General features: G+C 35.8%; 1 protein-coding gene across 2 annotated transcripts in view; it reads right to left on the reverse strand.

Moving 5' to 3' along the window:
* Positions 1–484: 484 nt before the first annotated feature.
* LOC101738409 (calcium-activated potassium channel slowpoke) overlaps positions 485–26,206 on the reverse strand; it is an 83,323-nt gene continuing 57,601 nt past the window's right edge. The window contains exons 8-26 of one of the 2 annotated variants that reach the window (XM_062670199.1): positions 25,320–25,430; positions 24,457–24,562; positions 23,403–23,555; positions 21,907–22,062; positions 21,189–21,301; positions 19,305–19,460; positions 18,776–18,852; positions 17,003–17,071; positions 14,710–14,772; positions 13,639–13,674; positions 12,754–12,883; positions 10,966–11,031; positions 9,690–9,861; positions 9,234–9,458; positions 8,569–8,863; positions 8,025–8,161; positions 7,448–7,584; positions 6,791–7,016; positions 485–6,383 (exon numbers count right to left, since the gene is read on the reverse strand). In XM_062670199.1, the coding sequence (XP_062526183.1) occupies positions 6,297–6,383; positions 6,791–7,016; positions 7,448–7,584; positions 8,025–8,161; positions 8,569–8,863; positions 9,234–9,458; positions 9,690–9,861; positions 10,966–11,031; positions 12,754–12,883; positions 13,639–13,674; positions 14,710–14,772; positions 17,003–17,071; positions 18,776–18,852; positions 19,305–19,460; positions 21,189–21,301; positions 21,907–22,062; positions 23,403–23,555; positions 24,457–24,562; positions 25,320–25,430 (2,515 nt within the window). In that variant the 3' untranslated portion in view covers positions 485–6,296. The remainder of the gene's footprint in view (positions 6,384–6,790; positions 7,017–7,447; positions 7,585–8,024; positions 8,162–8,568; positions 8,864–9,233; positions 9,459–9,689; positions 9,862–10,965; positions 11,032–12,753; positions 12,884–13,638; positions 13,675–14,709; positions 14,773–17,002; positions 17,072–18,775; positions 18,853–19,304; positions 19,461–21,188; positions 21,302–21,906; positions 22,063–23,402; positions 23,556–24,456; positions 24,563–25,319; positions 25,431–26,206) is intronic. The other variant, XM_062670200.1, reaches the window with a different exon arrangement.

Raw genomic sequence — 26,206 nt, forward strand, 5'->3', positions numbered from 1 at the left:
TGTGTATAATGCGAGTTTTTTAACGTTCTCGATGTCGTAAAAGTTAACTCGAATTTGTATGCAGTTGGAACAGCGCCCGTAGCGGAAAACGTAGGCAAGTGTTCCAACTCCATATAAATTTGACTTAACGTTTACACTATCGAGAACGTTAAGAAGCTCGCGCTAAGTACACCGTTGTCAGTGTATCACGTTCCAAGCTGGCTGGTTCTGGGTTAGCGGGGTATTTTGGAAAAACAGAGGCAACGTCGCGTCGCGTCGGGGTGACCTAACGGACCGATTTAAAGTTTACACCGCCGGCCAGGTGTCATTGCCGTGAGCTGGGCGTTTCGTTGGAATGTTGATTGGGGAGCGGAGATCAGAAATTCAGGCGAGAGTGTAGGAGAGGCATTTAGTGAGAGGCTACGGCAATCTCACATACTTGGCGCGCACTGTCGGTGCAGACATTCGGACTGTGATACAAAAAAGGGTATATTAAAACAAATAATCAAATACAAATACAGAATTTATTTTGATATTTACATTATTTGCATTTTATTAACAATCAACATCAACAATATTAAATAATTTTGTTCTTGTGGTGTGATACATTTTTGAACAGTCTAATAATATTACATTACCGTTTTCGTCGGCCATCTTGCTTAAATAGATTCACAAGATGGCCGCCTACCTAAATAGTGATGTAATATTACGTGAGATAAATTTATGTGGACCTTTTTAATGGTAATACACCTAGAAGCAGTGAAACTGGGGTTATGACTTTGCGTAGAAACTTGAGCAACTGTAGAGAAAGCTGTGAGTTTTTAAAGTTTAGGTTACCACACGTAATATTAGAAGTTAGAAGATGAAATCAATTGGTACAATAAGTTCTAGAAAGAGAAAACTAGATTGAAAGTCTAATTTAAAATGAGCTATTAGAAAAATCTGATTTGATACACGTGGTAACCCTTTACGCATAATAAGCAATTTCCAGCTGATTGGCACTGTGACATTTATTCTTGAAATTGACAATTATACATGTATAGAATGTTAACGAAATATATTTAGCAATAAAAAAAATCTTCCAGTGCCAAGGCGTTATGCTATTTTTTCACAAAAACCATCAATGTCGTTTATGGATTTTTTTCATTTAAGTGTTTCCTTCAAAACGACACTGAAATTTCCGTCAAAAAATTGTTCATTTTAGTCCAGCTAATTTGCCATAGAGTGATTCGATCTTTATGCCTTTATAATCATCTATTACACATTAAATTTTTAAATTGTTTTATATATATTATCTCACAGCCATCATTATATTGATACTACATTTAATAAGACAGAACTAGTGTAACAACACGACATATAGATGGCGTTCAGCTTACAAAGAGCCTAGCGAACATTCTTTTATAGAGCTTTTAAGAGATACTTATAATACATACTTCATTCACACATATACAGGGTGCTTTTTTAAGGGTCTCGAAATGGTGTTGCTTGGGGTAGCTGTCTAGCCTACCTAGCTACCATATTTAATAAAAACAGCTTTGAATCATGTATTTAACCAAAGAATCCGATAACTTGTATCATAAATAAAAATCCCTTGAAGCACGGAATCAAAGTCTCTGTGAATAGATTATATTGTAAAGTAAAATTATGCTAACACTACAGCTATGTTTTGTTATTTTAATTTTCTTATCTTAATGAACATCGCTTACTGTTAAAGTTAGGTATCTGTTTATTCCCATTTTGACTTTGGAAACAGTTAACACCCTGTATAAATGTTAGATGAAAGTAGCTTTTTTTTCTTTCTAAAAACATTAACAACCTCAAGCTATTAGCAATAGTCAACAATGTTGTTATTCTAAAGTTTAATGCACACAACATGTATACCTAAATTCGCGTGAATGATTTTACGACAATTTTTCATTAGCTTTTGATGATTTCGGAAATATCAGTACCTTGTTATAGTAAAAGTTCTGATGAACGATTGTGAATGCATATGAATGCGAAAACATTTTGAATCTTCAAATTCTTGGGTGTTTCTATTTGAATTTTTTTGAGTTACCATTAATGTAAGGTTTGTTTGTATTCTAAAATATATTTAAGTCCCTTACAAATGGCAGCTAAACCTATTTTTATCTCTTGGCTCAGATTTCACTACTATACCATTTTAATCTTTAATTTAGGCTTAGAATCTTTTTCCTACTCCCGTTCCTTTAAAAATGTTTTACTAACGATTTTATTGAACGTGTTTTATTAAAAGTGAGATGATATTTAAATTTCAATAAATTGTGCCGATCCATGTACGTTAATTCCGTTAGACCTCGAGAAAGATTCAAAGTAAATTATGAAGGATAAATAGTCGGAAACAAATAAGAATGGGTGTGGGAATTATGTAGTTTAATAATATATCGAAGAAGAATAAGTCATGGCGAATGCCGAATAGCGAAACGCACAAGACACGTAGCTTATAAAGTGTCTTAATACGCGAACTCCACAACGACATTTTAGTCGAGTGACCATTTACACACATTGAACGATTCACACTATAAGCTAACACATAGAAGGACTCGGCTATATTCTCTCTCTTTAAGGCGATTATAAGAATTAAACACTAAATATACCTTTTTTTTTAAATTGCACACTGACCCACCTCTCTAAACTTTTAATTGCGTTTAATATTTGTAATGCTGTATAAAAATATTAAAGGAAAAATCATTCATTTATATAATTATATATATACTTAATATAACATTCATAATAATAATCCGAATCGATAGCGTGTATTTTACATATTTTACATTGACACGTCCGAATTATATACCTATCTAGCGTACAGTGACACCGAAGCCTAAATTCACAACGAACTACACACGATTTTCAATATAGAGTTTTAATATTAGCCTTCTATTTAATGCCATGAAGACGTATTTCGAAAAAAATCCTTACGTAACATACAAAATTACATTTGACTATTTACAACTTTACTAGCTCGTAATAGTTTTCTTATTTATTTGAGTGTAGAATGCAGTACGCTGCGTCCTGCGGTACGCAGGTACCTAGTTTGGCGTTTAGGGCTTCATGCATGAATCGCTACTATCGATCCTAGCCAAGTCACTTAACCGAAAAAACATCTCGATATTTCGTTTACCATTCGATTTATCGACTAAAACAAATGATGTTTCCTGTGAATTGGCTGGGACGTTTGAAATTTCAAACTAGTTCAATTATTACAATGATTCGTACTAAATCCTCAGAGGTGGTTATGCCAGTATACCTACCGCTTGCAATTTTGCGTAGCCATTGAACATCTGACCGTGAGCCCCCTTTAATTTACGTTATAGATTTGGACAGACCTTGTTTTTATAATTACGTAAATAATCTAACGTGCACAACCTTCTCGAAAACGTTATTCTTTACAAACTGTGATTTTTAAGTATGCTTTTATTTATTTAACTATAATATACATAATTTATAAGTCTAAATTTTAGTAGGCAAATTGTGAACTTTATGACGTGTTGGCAATACAATGGATAATGCGATATACATGTAATTATTTATCAAAGAGATATATTTTTTAGTTTTGGTGTCAAAATTAATTTTCGATTTGTCATATTGTTAACAAAACAAGTGTGGCAGTATTTAAAAATTCAATTCCATTGTCTGTTTTGATCTGTATGTGATTTTTAAATATCGTTTTGCTTTAACTGTTTTTTTTTTCTGTGCGGTAAGTAAATTAATTCGATTATTTGAAATATTACACATTCATATGAAAGTGAAACGATGTACCTATAATTAATAGTAAATTTTAAGGCCGGTTTTGCCTAGTCTATTACAAATGGGATGAAATCTAATTTATAACGTGACAGAATTATCTATTGTACAATTTGTACATACATGATGTTTGATAAACTTTTAAATTATGACTTTTAAATAACATTCTCACATATTCTCACTAGTCGTTACAATGAGGTATTCATTTTAATTGAAATATTTTCATATTTATTAATTTGTAGCTGTCGCGTGCTTTCTATAAAGGTACACTTACTGATTTCATCAAACATCGTGTAAATTTTAAATTGAATAAATAAGTATAATGCTGACTATATTATTTATATAAACGATTCATCTAAAAATTGGTGATGTAACTATTTTTCTATTAAATTCTAATAACGTTAATTTAATCGACTGAACTGTTATCGATAGTTCATTCGATGTTGCGTGTCACACTATGTCAGTGCGGTTTGATTCAGTCGATTAAAACGTCATCTAATACAATCAACGTAGTTAACTATGAGAATCCACAATCGTCAAAGCACCCGGAGTTAATACTAAATACACTGCCTGGCTTCACAAGCCCTATTTTTCTATAATAAATAACGATAATTTTTTTTTCGAAAAATAATATCACACATTTACAGCGAAATATCACTTTGTACTCAAGTGTCCGTCGCAAAATAATAAAATGAAAACAATTTTGTTTATATAGAGCTCACAATGGCAATTTTTTTTTAATTTGTATCAGTTCATAAGTCTTATTTTTGTGCAGCGCCATGTATCACGTCCACTTTGACAATCCCCTGCCCGTAGGAAAAAAATAATAAAAATAAAAAAAATAAAAAAGCTACACAATTAAAGTTTATTGAATAAACAAAATGAAACAATATAAACTAAAATGAGACTAAACATAACAAGTTCGTTTTATATTTTTCGTGCAGTTCTTTGGTTTTATGGACGTTCAAATTATTATTTTCAGTCTTGCACAAAAAATACCAAACAACTACAGGTGTCCAAAGTTTATTTACAAAAAGATAAAGAGAAATGAGCAAAATCTACCATAGTACGTGCACCTTTAAGAATAACATGAAGTATAATATATCTTACAGCTAAAGCGAAGAAGTAATAATTCAAAAGATACTAAGAGCTACTTAAGTGAAATAACAAATTTAATTAATACGCAAATTGCCTATTAAATCAATCAGTCAATGAACATTTTAAATGCTAAAAATACACATATCAGATATACACATATAGAAAGGTGTTAAATATTTAGAAAACAGATGAGAAAAAAAAAAGTTCAGTGAATTTTATAGAATGGAAAATTCTAGATTTAAGGTAGTTCGAAGGTAGCCGATGCAGATATATTTTTACTGTGAAACTAAAATTTTCTGCAATTAAAAGTTTAAAAGGTTCCATTATTTCGATCACAAATAACTATTTAGGTACTAACTTTTAATATTCAAGATTAAAGTTGTTCGCTTCTCAAAAAACATTACTTAATAAAATTGTTTTTTTTTTAAATTGCAGTCGCCATTGTTATTTTTGGAGCGCAAAATGGTGGATTTTGACAAAAGAGAATCAAAAATGAAGAAAAAACAGGAACAAAAGTGCTTTGCGTCTTTGTAATATAGCATAGAGCTGTGTCAATCTAGATTTCAAAAATTCAAAGATAATTTTTACAACACTTATGAACTAAAAATATAAACCAACGCCATTAATATTTTGACCATTTTCAACTAATATACATATTTTGTCATTACTTAAAATTTAATAAACATATTTAAATAAATTGTCTTATTTGGTGTTTTATTCGTGTTTCACGTAATTTAAAATAGCTTTATAGTCGCTTTTAGACTTAAAATAGTGCTGGATCAAAGTGCAGCAATAATATCGTGAAAATAATATAATTTTATAAGCGTTGTAATGTAGTGCAGGCAAAATTGTGTTTCAAATAAAAGGCGATGTATGATTGATTTAACTGAACGCAATGTCGGAAGTAGGATTTTTTATTTTGAACTGTGTAGTAAAAGTAAAAAAAAGGCCAATTAAAATATTTTTTAAATGAAGGTATTCTGGGGTTCGATTTAAATACAGTTGACAGTTTAATCTTGTTTTTATGGTATCACTAAATAGTATAGAACAAAGTCGCTTTCTCTGTCCTTATATCCCTATGTATGTATCTTTAATGTATCTTTAAAACTACGCAACGGATTTTGATGCGGTTTTTTTTAATAGATACAGTGATTGAAGAGGAAGGTTTATATGTATAATAACAATTATTAAATAGTGGAGAAATCAATAATAAATTACAGTTTCTGAAGGGTCGCTGGTACTCTATAAATGACAAGGATCAGAAAATGTGATACGAGATTTAACCGTCAAACTGTATCCAATCACGTCTCCAACTCAAAGTAAAGCACTTGGAGTTAAGAGTTTCGATTGTGCAGTGGAGGGTTTGGGCAGTTCAGGGCGGGATTGTCGAGACGCCGGGCCCCCTAGATGTAGGAGTAGGGCCCGTCGGTGAGGGCGCTGCACAGCAATAGTCAGGAGGCGTCGTCCTTGGGGGCGGGCGCGGCGCGGCGGGATGCGCGGTACTCCACGCCCGGGTCGAACTGCATCAGCACGAACACCTGCAAGCAGACCGCACTCACGCGTCTGGAGCCCGCCGCTGCTATATCCTAAGGCAGCGGTCGGGGAACCGGGGTGAATTACCCCAAATGGGGTAAAATGAAATTTTGGGGGGTAAAAATGAAACTTTTGCGAGTACAACTTTTTTACTGGTGATAGGACCCCTTGTGGGTCCGCGGGGGTGGGTACCACCACCCTGCCTATTTCTGCCGTGAAGCAGTAATGCGTTTCGGGAGGGTGGGGCAGCCGCTGTAACTATACTTGAGACCTTAGAACTTATATCTCAAGGTGGGTGCCGCATTTACGGTGTAGATGTCTATGGGCTCCAGTAACCAATTAACACCAGGTGGGCTGTGAGCTCGTCCACACATCAAAGCAATCAAAGCAATAAAAAAAAAAGATTACTAACTTGGTCGGTGGGCAGCAGCGAGAAGTCGTCGGGGGGATTAGTGATGACGTAGCGCTTGCTGCTCGCGTCGCACGAGGACGAGGTGTCCCGGAACCTGTAGAGGCCGATGCACAGCATCCCGTACGTGCTGAGGGCGGCCACGAACAGGTCCCCGTACTTGCCGGCCTCTCCGAACTGGGCCAGGGGACCGTCGTAGAGGGATATCTGGCCCACTCTACACCGGTCTCTGTTGGAAACGATTGATCAATAAATATACATAATATATATATATAATAAATAATTTTTACTGGTGGTAGGACGTATTGTGAGTCCACACGGGTAGATACCACCACCCTGCCTATTTCTGTCGTGAGGCAGTAATGCGTTTCGGTTTGAAGGGTGGGGCAGCCGTCGTAACTATACTGAGAACTTAGAACTTATATCTCGAGGTGGGTTTTACGTTGTGGCCCACAGATATCCACATTTACGTTGTGGATGTCTGTGGGCTTCAGTGACCACTTAACACCGGGTGGGCTGTGAGCTCGTCCACCCATCTTAGTCCTACCATCTAGGTCCTACCACCAGTGATTTCAATGTTTTCGTTTTTAACGATGCGAATTTGAAAAGTCGTTTTGAGATCATCGAGTTTGGTATTTGTTTAGTGAGTAGTGCGGAGACCTGTTGGCCAGACTCTCGGGCGTGGAGTACCCGCCGCGGAGCCCGGCACCTTCGGCGAGGATCAGCTCCAGCTCGGGGGTCGCGCCGCCCGTTATCAGCGAACGGATCAGTGTCAACGCGTTTTGGTTGAAGTACGTCTGCAAGTTCGAAATTGGTCAAACTTTGGGAAACCCGACTAAAGATTCATAGATTTGCATAACATTAATGGTAATGTTAATTTAATTATCATTTCCGATTTCGGGAGTCGTAGACATAAATAAAACGATTTTTGCGATTTAATCTCGCGTTTATTTTTGTCATTGTTATCGAATACTTTGCGGTTTCCGTACGCCGTTACGTTCCGTTCCGTTTACGCCTTACATATCATGTGATTTATTATCTATGGGTTACGGACTGAGATGTTGTTCTTTGACATTTGATTATTGTGACATCTGTCAATAAATTAATGCTGCAAAAACGTTCAGTGACTCGATTAACAATATTCACGTTTTGGTCACATTGAATTAGCCGCGGAATATCCTACAAATTTTGATATATTTCGATGGAAGATTAAAATGCTGATTTAGCCAAGTCTTACAGTGGACATGAGAGAGTCGAGTACGCTGACGGCAAACGCAGTGCCGCAGGCAAACGGTTGCGTCAAGTACAGCTCCGTGTCGGGGTCGTCGTCGTCGTCCTGGTCTAAGAACTGCACGTTGCTATCGTTCACCAGCTCTGATGAGCAGAAAGAATATCATTATTTTCAAATGGCACTAGACGAGGTCGGAGACTCACTTGTATACTCGACCGCTCCGCGTCATAAATAGGCAGAATAGTAGTAGATACGTGGGTAGACTGGGGAAAAATTGGTACCCGCTCGCAGGATTTGAACTTTGGTATAGTTGCATCTTATCGTATCGTATGTTCTTTCACCTCATTAAAACTACTTAATTAACATTAACATAATTAATCTTTCAAAATCACACGACGAGTGGCACATTAGGCTATCAGTCTACATCACTTAGGCGAAAATCCAGCGATATTCCTCCCACAAAAAAAAACGCTTCTAAAATTTTTCAAAAATGACACTATATTATATTAATATTCTAGAATTATGTCCTCACATACTGCGGTCAGTGTACCTGTAATCATAGGTACATTAGCACCGTATACGGATCCCCTCCTCTGTAGCAGCACGGGCGCGGGGGGCTGGCCCGGCAGCGGCTGCGCGTTGCTGCCGTTGGCCCCCGCGCCGGCGCTGAGCACTCCTATCGTGTCGTCGAACGTCATCGCCTTGATGTTCAACGAAGCCAAGATAGCTTCCTTGTCCGCCAGTGTAGGGTCATCGTTCGATGGCACCTTCGCTGACAGGATACAGCACATGTCGCATAGGTTCACGTTTACTGCACGCAAGTCGGCCCGGCTTAGCGGTGAACCCTAAACAAATATACCGAACGATCATTGTTGACTGTCAACTTCAGCTGTTCAATTTAGCATGCTGATTCGTAGACTTGAAGATAATCAACTTGGCATTGACCGGGAATTAAGTGCTATCAATATCTTTATATATTATTTTGGTGGTTTTCTTTTCCTGGTTGTTTGGTCGTCAAATATCGCATGACAATATTAGTCTTCTTTGCAATTCGCCACTCAAGCAAATGAAATATGAGGTATGGCTAGAAACCCAGAGCGAATCTATGTTATAAGTAAACCGTTTAGAAGTAATTACATTATGATCGCGTAGATTGAGACAGATTTAAACAGGATCATAACCTCACAAAAACTAATGCTCGTTAAGGATACTCACATTCAATACAGATATCTTCGGAAGATTCTGCAACATTTTCCATTCTCTTCGTATGTAGTCGACGCTTCCTACGATAACCACGTGTTTCAACTCGTGGTAGTGGAAATTGGAGGCTCTTAGCGGCATCACGAGATTCCTCAAGCCGATCAGTGGCGAGTCTGGATCCGCGAATAGACACACGACAACGTGACCATTTAGAACCGTCATAGCCGCTTGGTTTCTGTCCTGTTGAGATTTTCTTTATTTAATTTACGGTATCGGTAATTTAATATTGAACATTTTTTCGATAAGCATAAGGTTTGGTGAATTTCACTGGTCTATCTGGGCCCGGGTTTAATGCTGAGCGGTCAAATTCTCCATAGGGATTAAATTATATATGAACATTCAATTAGTACGTAATGCTTTTAAATTAATTTGTTAGAGTGATAATTAGGTAAAACTCAAAGCTCTACTTACTAATATACAATCTTCAAGATTCCTGGCAGGGCTCCAATGGAACATGCCTGTTGAGTCGTATTTCATTTCAGTCTTTTCAAAGTCGAAGTCTTTCGACTGGTCGTCTGCCAATCCAGCAGGCAGACTAACTCCATTGCTGTTCTGATTACCCCCACTGCTTCTGCTAGTAGGCCTGTCGAGTCATCCAAAACATTATTCCTTTCTCGATTTCTATATCTCTAACGAATTTCGTGCTAAATTGCGGGTGATAAAACTTAAATTTTATGTAAATTCAAACATGATTACTTGCTTTATTTTTAACGTGGAATTTTTTTAGTTTTATTATTTTATTTCATGCACTGTGGTCATATACTATAGTCAATGTATTGTGAAGAAGATCGTGGTACCTACTAATGTAGTAATAACAGTATAATATAGACTACGCAATTTATGTATTAATAATGTACTCGATCGGTGACTGTACTGTTTTAAACATAGCGAGAAAACGTGAAAAAAAACGTAATGCCTATTTATAAAAGTCTAAACAGAAATTATTTCTGAACTAAACTTTCGTATTTCTATAAAACCAAAACATGCTATGCTCCTAGATAACAGTGCTAAATAATATGAGTAATAAATTTTATATTACAAACCTTTCATATTTATCTACAATTACATGAAACGGGGGTAAACGTGACATAAGCTCTACGTACTACGGAAATTTCTGGAATACAACAAAAAAAAAACAAAAAAAAACGGTAATGTGTACAGGAGAAGTAATTGTATCGACAAATTACTTTTCTATTTTTATCTATTGATTATTTTACTCGAAGTGTATCTTCAATTTAATTAAAATTAAATTTATAGTTTAATCCCGCGTTTTTTTTAAATTTAATTATTATATGTAGGATGTATGATTACATTACAGTGTTCGTAGTTCCGAACATCTAAGGTGTCAGGCGTCAGCATTTGGCTCCCGTCACGTGTCAGTAATCATAAAATGACATTAAAAAACGCGGGATTAAGCCGTTCAAGTTAATTTTGGTTATGTCTCCGACCCGTGAAATCCGAAGAAAATGCTGCTACATCTTCAATTCCATAGAATTCATTGTTAATTGTTTTTATTAGGACTTTATTAAGACACGTTTTTTTTACTTAATGTTCTTCGAATTTATTATTCTGCGCCTTCGCCTGTACTGGTACCATTTTACAAACGAAAAGTACTAAAATTCGATACAGAGCCAAAACTACTGAGTCAAGAAATCGTCTAGCTTTTTATATAATTTATTTGAGTTACATGAGCTTTTTCACTTCGTAGGCAAGGTGATAGGCCTGGTAATTCGTGTCTTGATCTTGAGGATTCCTGTAATAGACACCAAATAGGTCTAATCTTAAAGGTGTAGTTGTGCAATAAATTTAAGCTGAACGAAAACGGAATCATTTTGTTTTTAAATTAATTAATCAATGTATGTTAAACTTAGATATATGGTAAATATATTTTCAAGAAATTATATAGGCTCTTCGATTTGATAAGTGGAAGGTTTGCTTGAGATATTCGCGTAACAATTAATATCAAATCTTCGAATTTTAATACCGGAACTCTGTTTTATTTAAAACCGGCTAGACAGTATAATATTTCTCTTTTTACTCCTTCTCATTAATATCTTTTTATAGTTCTTTCTTAGGAAATTAAATAAAAAATACACATATCGAACCAATCAAAGCACGGAGCAGCTTTAACAGTTATTCAATAGAACATGCTATTTTCTAAGTTAATTTATAGATATAGCGTGTTATCTGCTATTAACGTGTGTCCTGTCATCGGGTAATAAATTTAAAAAAAAGCAGCTAAAATAATAGCAGTTTATAGCAGGTTATCATAAACACTAATATTTCGTGTGCTCTGTGCTCTTGTTCTAATAAGGGTTCAAATTACACATTGAGGTCAAGCTTCAATGGGACAAACTTAGAAAAAACAACTTAATTCATCATTTTAAGTTTAATAATTTATTTTATGACCATAGCTGTTTTTAGAATGCTGACAATATTAAAATAAAACAAAACATCGATCAAGCAAATAACAGTCATGTAAGCTTTAGAGCATCTTTCATCTTTCAGATTAATGACAGTAATTGCTACGTATAATTATGTTGAAATCATACTAAACTTAAGTGGTTGAAATTCACCTTTTTTTTATTGCCCTTGTTAGGTTAGGTAACCATTTTTTTTTTAATGTAACTAGTTACCTAACAACTAGGTTAGGTTAGGTCTTATTTGACGTTATGAAAGATTCTCTAAACAGTTTTTTTTAATAGTTAACAAAAAACAGTTAACATTACAATAGGGTCTTTAAACTGTCATTAGGTTAGCTGATTTCAATTTGTGCTCTATGTTGTTGTTTATTAACGTCTGTTTGTGGTTTTTATTTATTATCTAAGTACAAGACATTAATACAGTATTTACGGGTGTATCGTAGGACTTTTAGAACCTAAATCATTTCCTTGCATGTTTTACGGAAGTGTACATTTTACGATTCCGATTCTCGGCTCCGATTATAGTTTATAATAGTTTTAGTCTGGTTTGTTGGATACAGTGTAATTTACCAGTATATTAATAGAGTGAGTGAGGATCTATAGAGTCTTATTTTTTATCAAAACTTTTCAGTCGCTTTTCATTCCTGAAATACATAATTTTTTAATATATTATTTTTTCCAATAACTTTCAAAATATAATTTTCAAGAAAATATGCTCATCATAAACAAAAAAAATTGTTCGTATATTGTATAGATTGTCGTCGTAATAATATATGGATGCCTATCATTCACCCGTAGTGACAATATTAATTTATTTCCCGCCTATCCTTTCCTAGCTGGATTTCGACAAGGCAATGCCGAAAATTAAAAAAAAATCCAAAAGGGTTCCACAACCTCTGTCGTACGACTAGGAAATGCCAGATATTACGTAGGAGGTAGTCAGACTAGACGTGAAAGAAATTAAGCCAACTGTAACAACGACAGGGATGGGATGGGAATACAGGTGCAGACATCACCCGGCGGGCGACAATGGCGAATCAAATAAGACTTACGTATCGGGCGGTACTCGATTGACGTTCGGCTTTACTTTGTTGACTTGCCGAGTCGTCGTCGTGTTCACCAGCTGGTTCGCCATTGGAGACAGCATCGCCGTCGGCGCGTTCCGATGGTTGCGATTTATTACTTTGTCGAAAAATAATTAACGTTAAATTAATGTTAAGCTTTTATAACGCTTATCTTCCGTGCTGTTTTTTTGTCGTTTTGTGCCATAATCTAATTATAAACCATTAATTGGACCTGTTATTATGTATCTATGTAATTATGTTTTATATTAATTAATAATGCAACACCGGACACGTGTGCAAGTTGAGCATTCTGGATCCAAACCAGCCTTTGGGATAAGGTAGTTTGCACATTCATTTTAATTTTTTTGTTTTATTATTATCATTATTTTATTCCTAAATTGTTGTTTTTGTTTTTATTTTATTTTGTGTTCTATGTGAAATGTTATTCTATTGTTATTGAATGTAATATGAATTCCAGATCGAAGTAAATGAAATAAATAATTAAAAAATTAAAATCTATGTCGTGTTACTCAATTGAAGACTTGATTAAATATCGGTTTAATATACATAGCAGCTTTCCAAATGAAAGACAATCTTCTCATATATATTTTTTTACGGAATATTTAAGGAAGAAAACCTTTTTGTACTATATTGCTACAGAATATTCATATCAGAATTGTTTTCTCCCTAGTGCGTTCTATTTTATTCGTACAATTATACAAAAAATGTCTACTACTTTATACAATAGTTAATGTAAAAGGTCTCCTAACAATGTTATTGACTTAACTTTACAAATTCACGGTTGAGGTTTTCCTACAAGAATCTCTACTGTCACGGTAGATTAATAACAACGTAATGCATGTAGGTACTTACAGTTTGTATCTTCCCCCCTTTCGCGGGCGATTTCGCCTGAAAACAGGAGGAACTTGATTAGAAGCTAAAATCATTGATTTTCAGGTACCTACAAAATTAGGTACATCCCAAATAGAAAGGCTTTATAGCTATAATGCATCTATATAATTGGATTGGGATGATAAGTGACATCAGCTGTAACTTATTGGTTATTGATTTCAAATTGAAATACTTAATAAGTTTTTAATTTATTTTCTACTAAGATTCTTTCATTTATCTTTTGAATTTTTCTTTATTTGATTATGGTTAAAGAAAATATTTAATTAGAATATTTAATACAGGCAACATTTCGTCATTCAATAACACTACAACGAAAGCATAACATTAAAATACTGCTGCCAGTAATCGATTTAAAGTATTAACATGCATTCTTGGATAAAGGGCAAGTATACATGAATTGTATTATGTATAATAAAAAAATATTTATTATTAAGGAGTACTAATAAATTTATTTCGAAAAGTACCGAATAAGAAATAAATCCATTAATTGGCAACAATAGCTAAACAAGTAATAGTGCGGGCACCATTTACGAGCGAATGCTTTTCCATGATACATGTGTGATGCACGGCAAAGGGATACAAACCACAAATGATAAAATACATCCGCTTTAGAGTTTACCAAGAAGCACATATCAATGGAGAAAATTGTTCATTAACTTCAAAATCACGAAATGCGAATGCAAACGTAACAGAAAATGATCTAGGTTAGGTTTCCTAACAAAGATTGGTTGGTTTCAAACGAGCTGTTTTTGGAATGAGCTTCACTTGCAAAAGCGACAGGTAGTCGAACTATGTTTCAGCTGGGACTCATGCCTGTATAGCTTTATTTATATTCTTCAAGGGAGTACTTTCACCTAAACGTTTTGTTAGTGCTCGCTATGAAATATGCGTGATAAAGCATCTAAGTGCACGGTAACTCACGGTAACCCGGGACGAAGCATATTGCCGGTCGTCTAATGGGATTGGGCCGATGATAATTTAAAACAAAAAAAATAAAATAAAACACTCAGCCCCAAAGAGGCTGAGATGTACCTCGAACATGGACCTTCTTGGGCAACTCTGGCGGCGTGAAGGTGGGGGGAGGATGGTGATCATCTGCAAAACATCAGCACAAGTTCGCATTCCGATACACCACTCAATAAATACAATTCCTACAGGCACCTTGCAATGTACAGCGTTCAGCTGACTTCGTCTGTTTTGACGTTTTTATAATGATTCGATATTTTAAATCGATTTCACTTTTAGAAACTACTGTAATTAACGAAGCGAGTTCTTGAGAGGTGCGAAGCAATGTCGAGACACATATTCAAATGTTGCCATTAGACAATTGGTTTATTTTTCTATTCGAATTAATCACTTGATCGAAACAAAATTAGTATTAAAAAAAGGGTGCGTGTACTTATGTACGCGCGTAAGAAGTTATACTTTATTTTTATTAAAATATTTTTTTTTTTTTTTAATCAATTTGAAAAAAAATGGATTAAACAACATCCTCAAACACGCATATTGGACATCCCTTTTCTTGACATCGTAAAAATTCGGTAATTCTCGGTACGGTTCGGAAAGTTCACCTGCGGCTATATTCAGACTCGCCAAGTTACGTCGGTCGTATTGTAATGAGCGATTTAGTGGGCAACTTCATTTCTGTTAATTTTGTGTCACGGTGCGCGCGCATCGTAAAATTTCACTCTCATTAATTTTTCATAACGCGCCTAAAGAAGTATAACTTCAAAACAAACAATGTTTCTATTTCGATCAAATAAAACAAACATGGCTCAGGTAGGGAGGGTAGCATAAATACGTCGTCAAATTTTGCATTTTTAAAGCCGGTTTTCTCTGTATTCTTCTAAAAGTGAAATCGTTTTTTTTTGTTATTAGAGGTAAATTACTTTTATTAGAACATCAAACTACTATGTAACTACACACTTAGAGTATCTATATGTGAATAAATTACAAACAGTAAACATGCGGACAAGCTACAAAGACACACAAAAAACAGCTAGCTGTCAGACAAGCTCTATGTGCAATATTTTAATTCGTTAATTACGATGGAATTAGAACCCTATTTTTTATTAATAAGGACTAATGTAACGGGCATGAAAATATGATTATTTGGTGATAAGGATTAATCACTACGTTAGAATGATATGGGTGGAATATTGAAGTTAAAGGGACGAGAATACGAAATGTAAGATGGCAAATACCATTTTACGACGAGAACAAACTCTGCAACCCATGGCTGCTTATTCCGGACAGTTCTATTGAGGCGAGATCTAATCAAAAAATATTCCAGGTAGGGTTTTGATACATGGTTCAAGTTTTAATACCGTATAAATAAATAATAACAAACTTAAAATTCTGTTTTAACTAAATTATCACAACATCGATAATTAATTAAATACCAGGGTCTAATTTAATGCAAAAATAAGGATTTATTTTTTCCTAAAAAAAAAAAAATTACAACAGAAATAAACGACATCAAATAATTCTCTCTCGTTCTTTCGAAATATCGTCTAAAAGAGAGGCCAAACAACTAACTGCTCAATAAATGCACATAGAGTATAACAGACAAAACAATGATAACAGGACACGATAGTACTATTGGCGCTTAAGGCATAGTGGAGTTGCCTCCATTGCCCGGGCACACATCACGTATAGAAAACATCACATCGACATTTACATTGAACTTTAAACACATTTTTCATTACGTACTTGCCCTGCCAACCATCTGGACGGCTCGTACACCCTTCCTGAATGTCGCCACTGAACCAATGAAACAACATTATAATTTTTTAATCTACCATAACTTAATATATTTTCTGTATAGACCTGTTTTGAACTCGGTTGTGGATGAAGAAAGGCAGAATGTTTTTTTTTTTATGCGGACAGAGATGCAAAGCTGAGGATGGTACGTTTTCGGCGCGCAGGGATCGATCGATGGTTAATTTTGTTAATTCAGCAGACATTTGATCACTAAAGCACAAAACCTTTACAGCTACAAAAATCAATTTCGATAATTTCGTCCCAATTTTTTTACCAAGTTTTGTGTCAGTTGTAACCAAAAATATACATAATATGATAATATATAGTCCCTAATTCATTTGTGAGTTTTCTCTATCGTTCCTATGGTTTTAATAAAAGCGTTATTGAGGTTATCTCGTGACTAGCCCAGCTGCGTGTCTTTACACCGTGTATTAGCGTACTTTATTAGCCCAATATATATTTAATATTCTTTTTGTTTATGAGCAATTGTTAGTCGATGCAATAAACTATATATGTGTACAATACGATTGTATGGTATAACGAATGGTATTCCATTCCGTACCATCGAGAGCACGGTACGTATTAAGACTTTGTTTCACCATCCCAGTCTGCATCATCATCATTCCGACATCTGTAAAAATTCCAAATACTCACAAGTGCGTACGTGCGCACATCGCGATAAACTCAAGACAAAGACCAAACTTCAGATCACCGAACGATACTGAAGTTTGCTCTCGTCCGTATTCATGAATGATCAAATGGTTTCTGACACTTGTTTTAGTCGGTTTTTAGTTAGCCACTGTCATTAGCGTTGACAAGCCGGAACTGTCGTATAAAGTCTTTGTTCTTAAGCTCACTCTCATTTGGAAAATTTGTTTTTCAGCACTCGTGTCCTCATTCTATTCTTATTTCTGAGACATGCTTTCGTGGATACATTCTAAATTAATACGCAGGTGCACTTTGTTGTTTGCATATTTAGTTCTACTTACATTGTAAACGTACACATGCAATACACTATCAGTGCTCTGGGCTTTGAAGTGCATCATAACAATCGGATCCGTTGTTTTGTTAGGGAGAATTTTGAATGGTGTGTTCGTTTAGCGCGCAATGTATGATCATTATCTTGGGCCTGATCGTGTATAGTATGATATTGTATGATGCACTAAACTTTGCACAGTAACGAAACATATTAGAAGTGAATCTCAAAAGGCATAAGGTGGTGAAGTGTCTGAGCATGTGAGTCTTGTGACGGTGTCAATTCACTGGAGAGCAGACATACACAATGATCTCTAAACGGTAGGGCGTGAACGAGCAAGGATCAAGACAATGCTTTGCAGCCGTTTCGGTCTGTGCGGTACGACGCAACACCACTAAAGCAACTCAAAACGATTATACACGAAAAATAATTGGAAAACGTCAACTTGTGAGGTTATAGGTGTTGTGCAAGTTACCTATGTCGGCTCCAACCTTCCGCTGGTGCGCCGTTACTAAAAGTTTGGCCGAACAATATATCATATTAATGTCTCGATCAGTAAGTAAACAGTGTCAGTTATAGAGAGATTCTGTGTCAAAATATCCTCCAGAAAAAAAAAAGATGTGTGGTGTCGTGGGACACCCGATAGGAACGAAGTTCCTTATTATAAAAATATTAATTTTAAGTTCTATTCGAGGTATAAAGAAAATAATTATTCGGGTCTACATTCATTATTATGATTTTTTTATTGATAAAAATAAAAATAATTCATTTGATGTCAGAGAAATTAAATATTGTTATTTTAAACGAGATTTAATTATACTCAATAATCTCATAAATAGAAAACACAAAAAAAAATCAAATAAAAAAAAAATTCTAAATTTTCTATTATAATTTTTAAAATAATAATAACCGTCATCACGTAGACTATACATTAGACACTGTATAGGCATCATACTAAGACTATACATAAATAATAAAAATCTTACGTTACGGACGTTTTTTCCCGGTTAGGGTACCCCTCCGTATCGTCCCATAAGGAACTTCGTTCCAAAAACGATTTACCTACATACAGTGTTTGTACATTGTTCATTATTGAATCTATTTATTTAATTTTTGTGTTAAGTGATTATAATTTATATTAAAGGACACAGCTCGTGATAATATTAACGTAATAAATAAATATTATAAATTTACAATTTTTTCTCCAGAAAGAATGTCACAGAATTAATAATCGTTCGAATTAGTCGGGAGGCGTTCTTCATATAAAATGGCATCAATTATAGAGTATTTTTTTGCTATATTATATTATTGAAACGAGTAAGAGTTTGTTAATTCATTAAAGCATGACAGTGATCTTACAGTTTTTGCATTTGCACTTCTTGATGAGTGTTTCGTCTTTGATGTCCTCGTGGCAGGCCTTACAATAAAACCACGCTCTGGAAGCAGAAATGTTCGTAATGTACGTTCGTTTTGCGGAATGTTCTAGACAGTGATGGGCAAAGTACGGCCCGCGGAAGTATTTAATCCGGCCCGCCGAGAGACCATCCATCCTAAATACTCTAGTCAGCATTTTGGCGCGTAAAAAAAATCTAACGTTTATAATTGAAAATCTTCAAATTTTTAATGAAAGCTCCGATTCGTCAGGGGTGTTTCGAGCTTTCATTATCTCATAATTGACTTGCCATCCAACTTGCCATGCAACTTGCCAATTCTAATTATCTCGGCATTCTGTCACAGGTATTAGTTTATTTATTGAAAAAAAAAAACATTTTTCTATAATTCTGGCCCACCTCTAGAATTTCTTAAGCTTTGTGGCCCGCCATTAAAAATGTTTGCCCATCACTGCTAGAGCATAACATTAACTTCTAACCGACGAACGTTTGCTTACCTTTTGACTTCATCAGCCGACTGTGCTATGAAGAACCCTTGGGTATTGGCATGGATTTTCGCGTTGCGAGGGTTTATCGATATTTTGCTATCGGCTCCCTCTTCTCCCTTGATCTCTATTGCTAATAGAAGAAGCTTGAGTTTCGTAAAGCATAACCTGAGAAGAAACATCAGTCTAACATATAACAGTAACAAATAAATATACGAAGTAATCAGATTCAATTAACAGTTGTTAATATTCAGAGCGGTTACCATGCATTTTTAACCGACTTCAAAAAAGGAATAGGTTCTCAATTCGACTGGATGTTTTTTATGTTTGTTACCTCATAACTTTTGACTGGAAGAATCGATTTTGATGATTCTGTTTTTATTAGAAAGCTGACGTTTCCCGTGTTTTTTTTATTGCCCTTGTAGGCAGACGAGCATACGGCCCACCTGATGGTGAGTGGTTACCGTCGCCCATGAACTTCAGCAATGCCTGGGGCAGAGCCAAGCCGCTGCCTACAAATTGTAGTCCCGTGTAGTTCCATTACAATTTAGTCCAGTTCTGATAATGGTATCCATCAGAAAACCATATTATTATATGTCTTAAATTTGCATTAAGTACGTGGCGACAAATAGATGAATAACTCAATAACTCAAAATCACGCCAACCGATCTCGATGATTATTGTTTTTAGTGTACATTCATTTGTTTTGGAATATCTTTTTTTTTCTATTTGAAGTCGGTTTTTGTTAAAGCATGTCTATTTACAATTATTACAATGACATTCAATCGTAGCTATGTCTGTATGATAGATTCACATGATGAAATGAATAGGTACGTTATAAATGCGTTAGTAGTAGTATTAATAAAGTATTGGACACGCAAAGCGGTGTGGCAGGTCAAAGACAGTTGAAAAAAAAAAAAAAAAAAAAAAAAGTCAAAGACAGTTGAACTATTTACGTTATCATGCAAACGGGCACTGATGCAGTTAGTAATTTTAATATCAGTGAAGTACTTGCCAAAGAAACGTCACTGCACTGAAGTAATTCGAAAAAAAAAAAAAAAAAACGAATCGTATGAGATTACCAATTACACTATAAATCATACTGATTGTCAATAACAAATGTCAATACCATAAATCGGACAGAACGTACTGAAGCACTTGATCAATATTCACGAAAGGTTTATCTAAATGAATCCAACCAAAAGTACAGCCATCTATCATGGACCCCTCATGCAAAAAGGTATATTCAGAAACCTGGTAATAACCATTACTATCTATCTTATTCAGCCAACGAGATGCAGGTCTACAAAGTTTAGTTAACACTCAAATAGCTAAGGGTTAGCGATTCGGCACACAGTGTCTACGGTGCGAGTGCAGGCGGGGCCAGGGTAGGAGGGGCTTACTCGCTGGCCTGAGGGAACGACATTCCCGTGAAGGAGGTCGACAGAGTTTCAGTGTACATCTCGCATCCGGTACCCTGCAGGTAATCGTTCTGCCAGGCTTGAGTGTCGGGGGACTGCAATCAACCAACAGAAGACGCTAAAGCCTTTGCTTCGTTAGTCTCACGCGGGCGGCCACTGTCGTCCCTTCCACTCCACCAGACGATTAGTAAGCCAACGGGTGTTATTTATTCGCTCTATACCAGTCGAGGCATTATTCAGTGCAGTACCTCTAAAACCATTACACATAAAACATTGAGACTCGAATCACATATGAAGCGGGCAAACAAATAAAAAAAGAACACCAAATGATGAAGCGTTGCGAATCGTTTAGTGACGATTTTCCCGCATTCGTGGCGGTATGGTATGCTCAAACACTGGTACGGTATTGAATAACAAAAAAAACGTTGTGTGACTTTGTCGTACGACATGTTTGCGTCTCTGAGCGCCCACTTACTCGGCTGCTTCAATGAAAGGCATCCCGATAAACGTAGGACTAAGGGTCTCTGTGTACATCTCCATCCCGGTACCTCGCATGTAGTCATTAGTCCATATAGCCATGTCTTGGGACTGTGAAAATGTCGCAGATTTCGTTAACTTTACGCAGCTTTGGAGACAAACGCCTAATCTGTTCCTTATGAGGACGGTCGTTAATTTTAAATTAACTGTCAGAGCCTTTAACGAACTCGAAATCAAAGCGTCGAGAGTAATTGTTCACGCGATGTTAGTAACGTGGAATTTAAATGTCCGCTTCGCAAATTTTGTTAAAAGGTATTTATCTCCAAAGTACATAATATATCGTCTTTTCGCATTAAACGTGTAGAATTTCCAAAAATATTCGAAATTGAGTTAATATGCAGAATCATTTAGTATCACTAGTATTTTTCTCATAAATACTGTCAAAAAGAGCGTAGTTTTTTTTTTTTTTTTTTACCTATATTTTGACTACTATTAACAAAATTAATACATAATTTTATCTAATTAGAAAGACAGATAATGTAACTACTGGTAAAAGATAAAAAAAAATGTTGCAAAGATGATTAATATTAAAAATATCACATGTTAAACCTTTAAAACACTCTCCTGTAAAATTAGTAACTTTTGAGATTATACAGTTTTCATGCGAGAAGACGATATTATGCTACAGTCAGTCAGAGTAAAATACTAGAGCTGACCGTCTTGAAGCTCCGCATGGCGAAGAGGTTAGCCATCATGGTCGAGAAGCCAGGCGCAAGGCAGCTCTGGGCGATGAAGCCGAGTTTAAGTTCCGCCAAGCAAATCACGTCGTCTCCTTGCTTCCAATCCCATGATGGAATGTTTAACAGATAGGCCTGTGAAATGAAAATTTATGTTGTAATGTAGCTAGCTGACTGAAATTTTATTATGCAATAAAACATACAAAAATATCTAAAACTAGCGGCCCGCTCCGGCTCCACTCGGGTCTTTACCAAAAATTTCAACGGTATTTGTTTTATTTAAAAAAATAAAAGAACACTTATTGCGGCATAACTATACTAGTTAGACATACGCTGTCGCGACACTTTTTGTAAATAATAATGTGTTCTACAAAGTCGTAGTACATTATTTTATTCTATCATCAATAGTAAAGAATATTTTAGGTCATTTGTTTATACCTTGGGTTACATTATTGGAGTTTTAGTAAGGATCCCTAATTTAAAAAAAAAAAATTATAGCTTATGTCGCTTGGGAATAGTGTAGCTTCCAAACAGTGAAAGAATTTTTTAAATCGGCTCCGTAGTTTCGGATCCTATTCAATACAAACAAAAAAACAAATCTTTCCTCTTTATAATATTATATAGATATAGATAAAAAAATCCTCTTTTACGGACATTTTATTTAAATGAAAAACGAGGTAAGAACTCATTTAATAATAGTGTGTAATGAAGACAGCTGCGAAAGTTTAAACGCCTTCTATAACTTTATTTAAATTGGCAATACAGTTGACAATTGGCAATTGATAATCACCATAAAATTTACCGAATCTCAACAGAATGTTTGCCATTCAAAAACGGCAGCAATAGACAATACACTTAATATTTCAATGAACAAAATTTAGAAACAGTTTTGTTTCTGAACCAGAACAAAATCAACTACATAGAATGAATGTAAATCTTTATGCTTCATCGATTATGTTCGAATTTCAGTCTGCAGGCTTTGATATTGTTTCGTAAATGGGTGATACAAGGGACGCGCCTATTGTGGTAGACGACACAGTGCGGATGTCATTGTCAGCCTTTCTTTATTTTTTTATTGCGTGCGTATGATTCACGGCCCCTGGTGTTTATTAAATAGTTACCAGTCCCCACACAGATAAGACATAGGAAAACTGTCATTAAAATTTATATAAAATGCAAGGCAGTTTAATAACCTAAAAGTACATATTACATGCGCAACACGCTTCGTCAGTTTTATTTTTCAAGACATACGCAAGTAATTTATTCGTAATTGTTTTGGGAATGATAAGACGAATGTAGACAAGAAGTCGAAGTCGCTTTTAGCGATTTACCGTCTTCAGACGACGGCTTCAATACTTTGGAACTTTTCAATTAGCATCGAAAACGGAAGGGATTGTGATGCAGTATAAAAACGCAGGAGCTCAGAGCTGAGGCGTTCGTGGCTACAATACAAGCTACCCGCAGTGAGCACGAACCTTATTATGGTACTGCATGAGCTGTATGATGACCCTGATATCGTCGGAGTAGTTCTTGATAGAGATGACCCTCATGATATTGGCTGCGTCCTCAGCGTCCGGATCCTGGCAGTATTTGTTGGCTAGCACCAGACAAGCATCTGCTTCATGGACCTAGATGTTGTTATTATTAACTGCTCAGTTCGGATTATTTATTTATTAATTTCGTTAAGTTTTTAATTATTTTAGCGGATATCTAGTGCGTGTTTCAGTTATCTCTGACTACACACCACAAACGATAATTATTTTTGGTAATTTATTGAAACGAATTTAAGATCTCGTATTTCACGATCATTAGTTTAATTCTAAATAACATTAATCGTATCTATATTGTATTAGGTAAATTTAAAATTCTACGTAAATCGTTTCAAGCGAATGTTCGTTATAACTAAATCATGCATAAAGCAGAACACGGGATGTTTCACTTCGACGGGGAACTCTATTTTACAACATCTAAGGAACTAACGAGTAACATTCATAACCTCGTTCAACAACAAGCAGGTGAAATGGTAAGGTTTAATACATGCAAGAATACGATCATTCCGAAGCCGTGCATCGACAGACTTACCGCATACCATTCGAAAATCGATAACTGTACTGCTTTGAGATTGTAGTGTGTAAAATTTTGAAAACGGAAGACTTCCTCCTTCAGCCGTTAATGCCAATGCGTCAGTGAGTACAGTGTGATCGACATCGATTAGAACAAACGGGCCACATCGCAAACAACACCCAGTATTGGTACAGATAGATACGGCGGAAGGTGCGCGGCTGGGGCGCGGCGAAGGAAACTGCTGAGATTTGGACCCGACTCGCCAGGGCTGGCACACACAACAGCGATAGCCACACGCGGAGAGCTCTCAAACCAACACATCGGAAGTACAGCGCGCCTTAGAGCGCCACGTTACAGCCCACAAAACGAGCCCTTGCTCTACTTCTAGAGAAATGACAGTCTGTACAGCTTAATACCGACACCACGCCCGATATGTCACGTTTCCGTGCGTACATTGCTACTTACTTTTACCCTTTGCAGGTCGATTGGATTCATAATGGTGCCTTGAAAGAATTCCACAGTGGTAAAGTGTCTCTTGAACAGGCCTTCGAGCTCCAGGTCGGGCGGTTTCCTGTCATCAACGCTCAGTTAACACCGCGGGCCGGTAACGGGACGAGCCCGTCGCCCGTCGGGGCTCTCATGCACAAACTATCGTTACCAGCAGTACGCAGTAGTGAGAGGGTGCTACGCCGCACCGCCGTGTGGAGCAATGATTGCGTCAAAATAATCACAAGATAAAAGTTAGTGATATAAAATCCTACTGTGACTATGAAACAGCGCCTTTACAGAAAAAGAGTTACCCTCGTATGAATATAATATTAAAAAAAAAAGTATTGATTCACTTAGACGCGTTTTAATGAATAATTATGGCCGTGCTGTCTAATTGCCTGCGCTATTTGTCTTACTCTAACCTTGACTCGTTCAAGGTCGACGGCATTCATCATTGTACCCTGAAAAAACTCGACGGTGGTGTAGTGACGCTTCAGTAGGCCTTCCAGCTCAAGGTCGGGCTCTTTTCTGAAAGCGTCGTTCGATCACGTTCACACAACCGCCCCGTTACTTTCAACAGCTATTTTCACATTTATCAGACCAAAATAATCATTACTTAATCAGATTTTAATGTAGTCGAATGCCTGTTTCACTTGGTCGTATGAGGTTCGCTTACGGACATCAGTAACGCCAGGTGCACCCACCGCAAGTAGTTTAAATCACGCCCGGAAGAAGACTAAAGGACTGATTACTGAGATTTCCATAATTATCTCGCATTTAATTCCAGAAAAACCTAATAAATCACCGCGAACAACTGAATTCGAACTTAACGTACTCACCTGTGTAAAAAAACCACCTCAACATCCACATCCTCTCGATCTTCGTGTAGGAAGTCTTTTAAAAAATGACTCACTGATTCGTATGTTATATGGCCACATACAACAATGTGCCTGAAAACCCAAATATTTATTATAATTTCATGTATCCATTGTCAAGTGGGGAAAGTGCAGCTACAAAAAAATAATAATTGCAAATCGAAAAATAAGCTTCCGAAGCGTATCCGTTAAATATCAAAGCTTTATATTTACCGAAAGTTAATTAGCCATTTCATGTATTTCAACTTACATAATATATTATTAAAATGATAATTTACGTTTCGTTGTAAACATCTTGAAGAAGCGATATTGAGAAGAAGCTTTCTTAGTTTACAAGTAGAAGATTAGGAAGAGAAGATAAAAAATAGTACAGCAATTTGAAGTTTTATTTAACACCTGGGACCGCGCAAGACATATTGGGTGAACTCAAAACAAGAAACAGGGTCTCGACAGGGTTAAACAAAACGATCAGTGAAAGAAGCACGAAGGATCTAAACTATTGCTCAAGCAACGCCTTTGTTTAATGCCGAATTGAAATAAAAACATTAATACGTAAGTTACAACAGAGTTTTATGACGAAAACAAAAAATTATAATTATTAAGTTCCTTTTAATGAAAACAAGGACGTCGCATTTATAAAATAACCTCCATAATTTACTTAAGAATTGTTCATCAATTTGTGGATGACGTGTTTTCTTTCTCTTTATTGATCGACGACAAAGTACGTTTAATATTTTATCTTATTCATTTTGAAAACCACAAAGTAATGAACCATCTTATGTCTAGAAAGCTCAGTTTCGTTCAGGTCTGTGTATATTTCTATCTACGTACTATAAAATAATCATGAAGTT

The sequence above is a fragment of the Bombyx mori genome, chromosome 9, assembly GCF_030269925.1.
Source record: "Bombyx mori chromosome 9, ASM3026992v2".
Taxonomy (NCBI): Eukaryota; Metazoa; Arthropoda; class Insecta; order Lepidoptera; family Bombycidae; genus Bombyx; species Bombyx mori.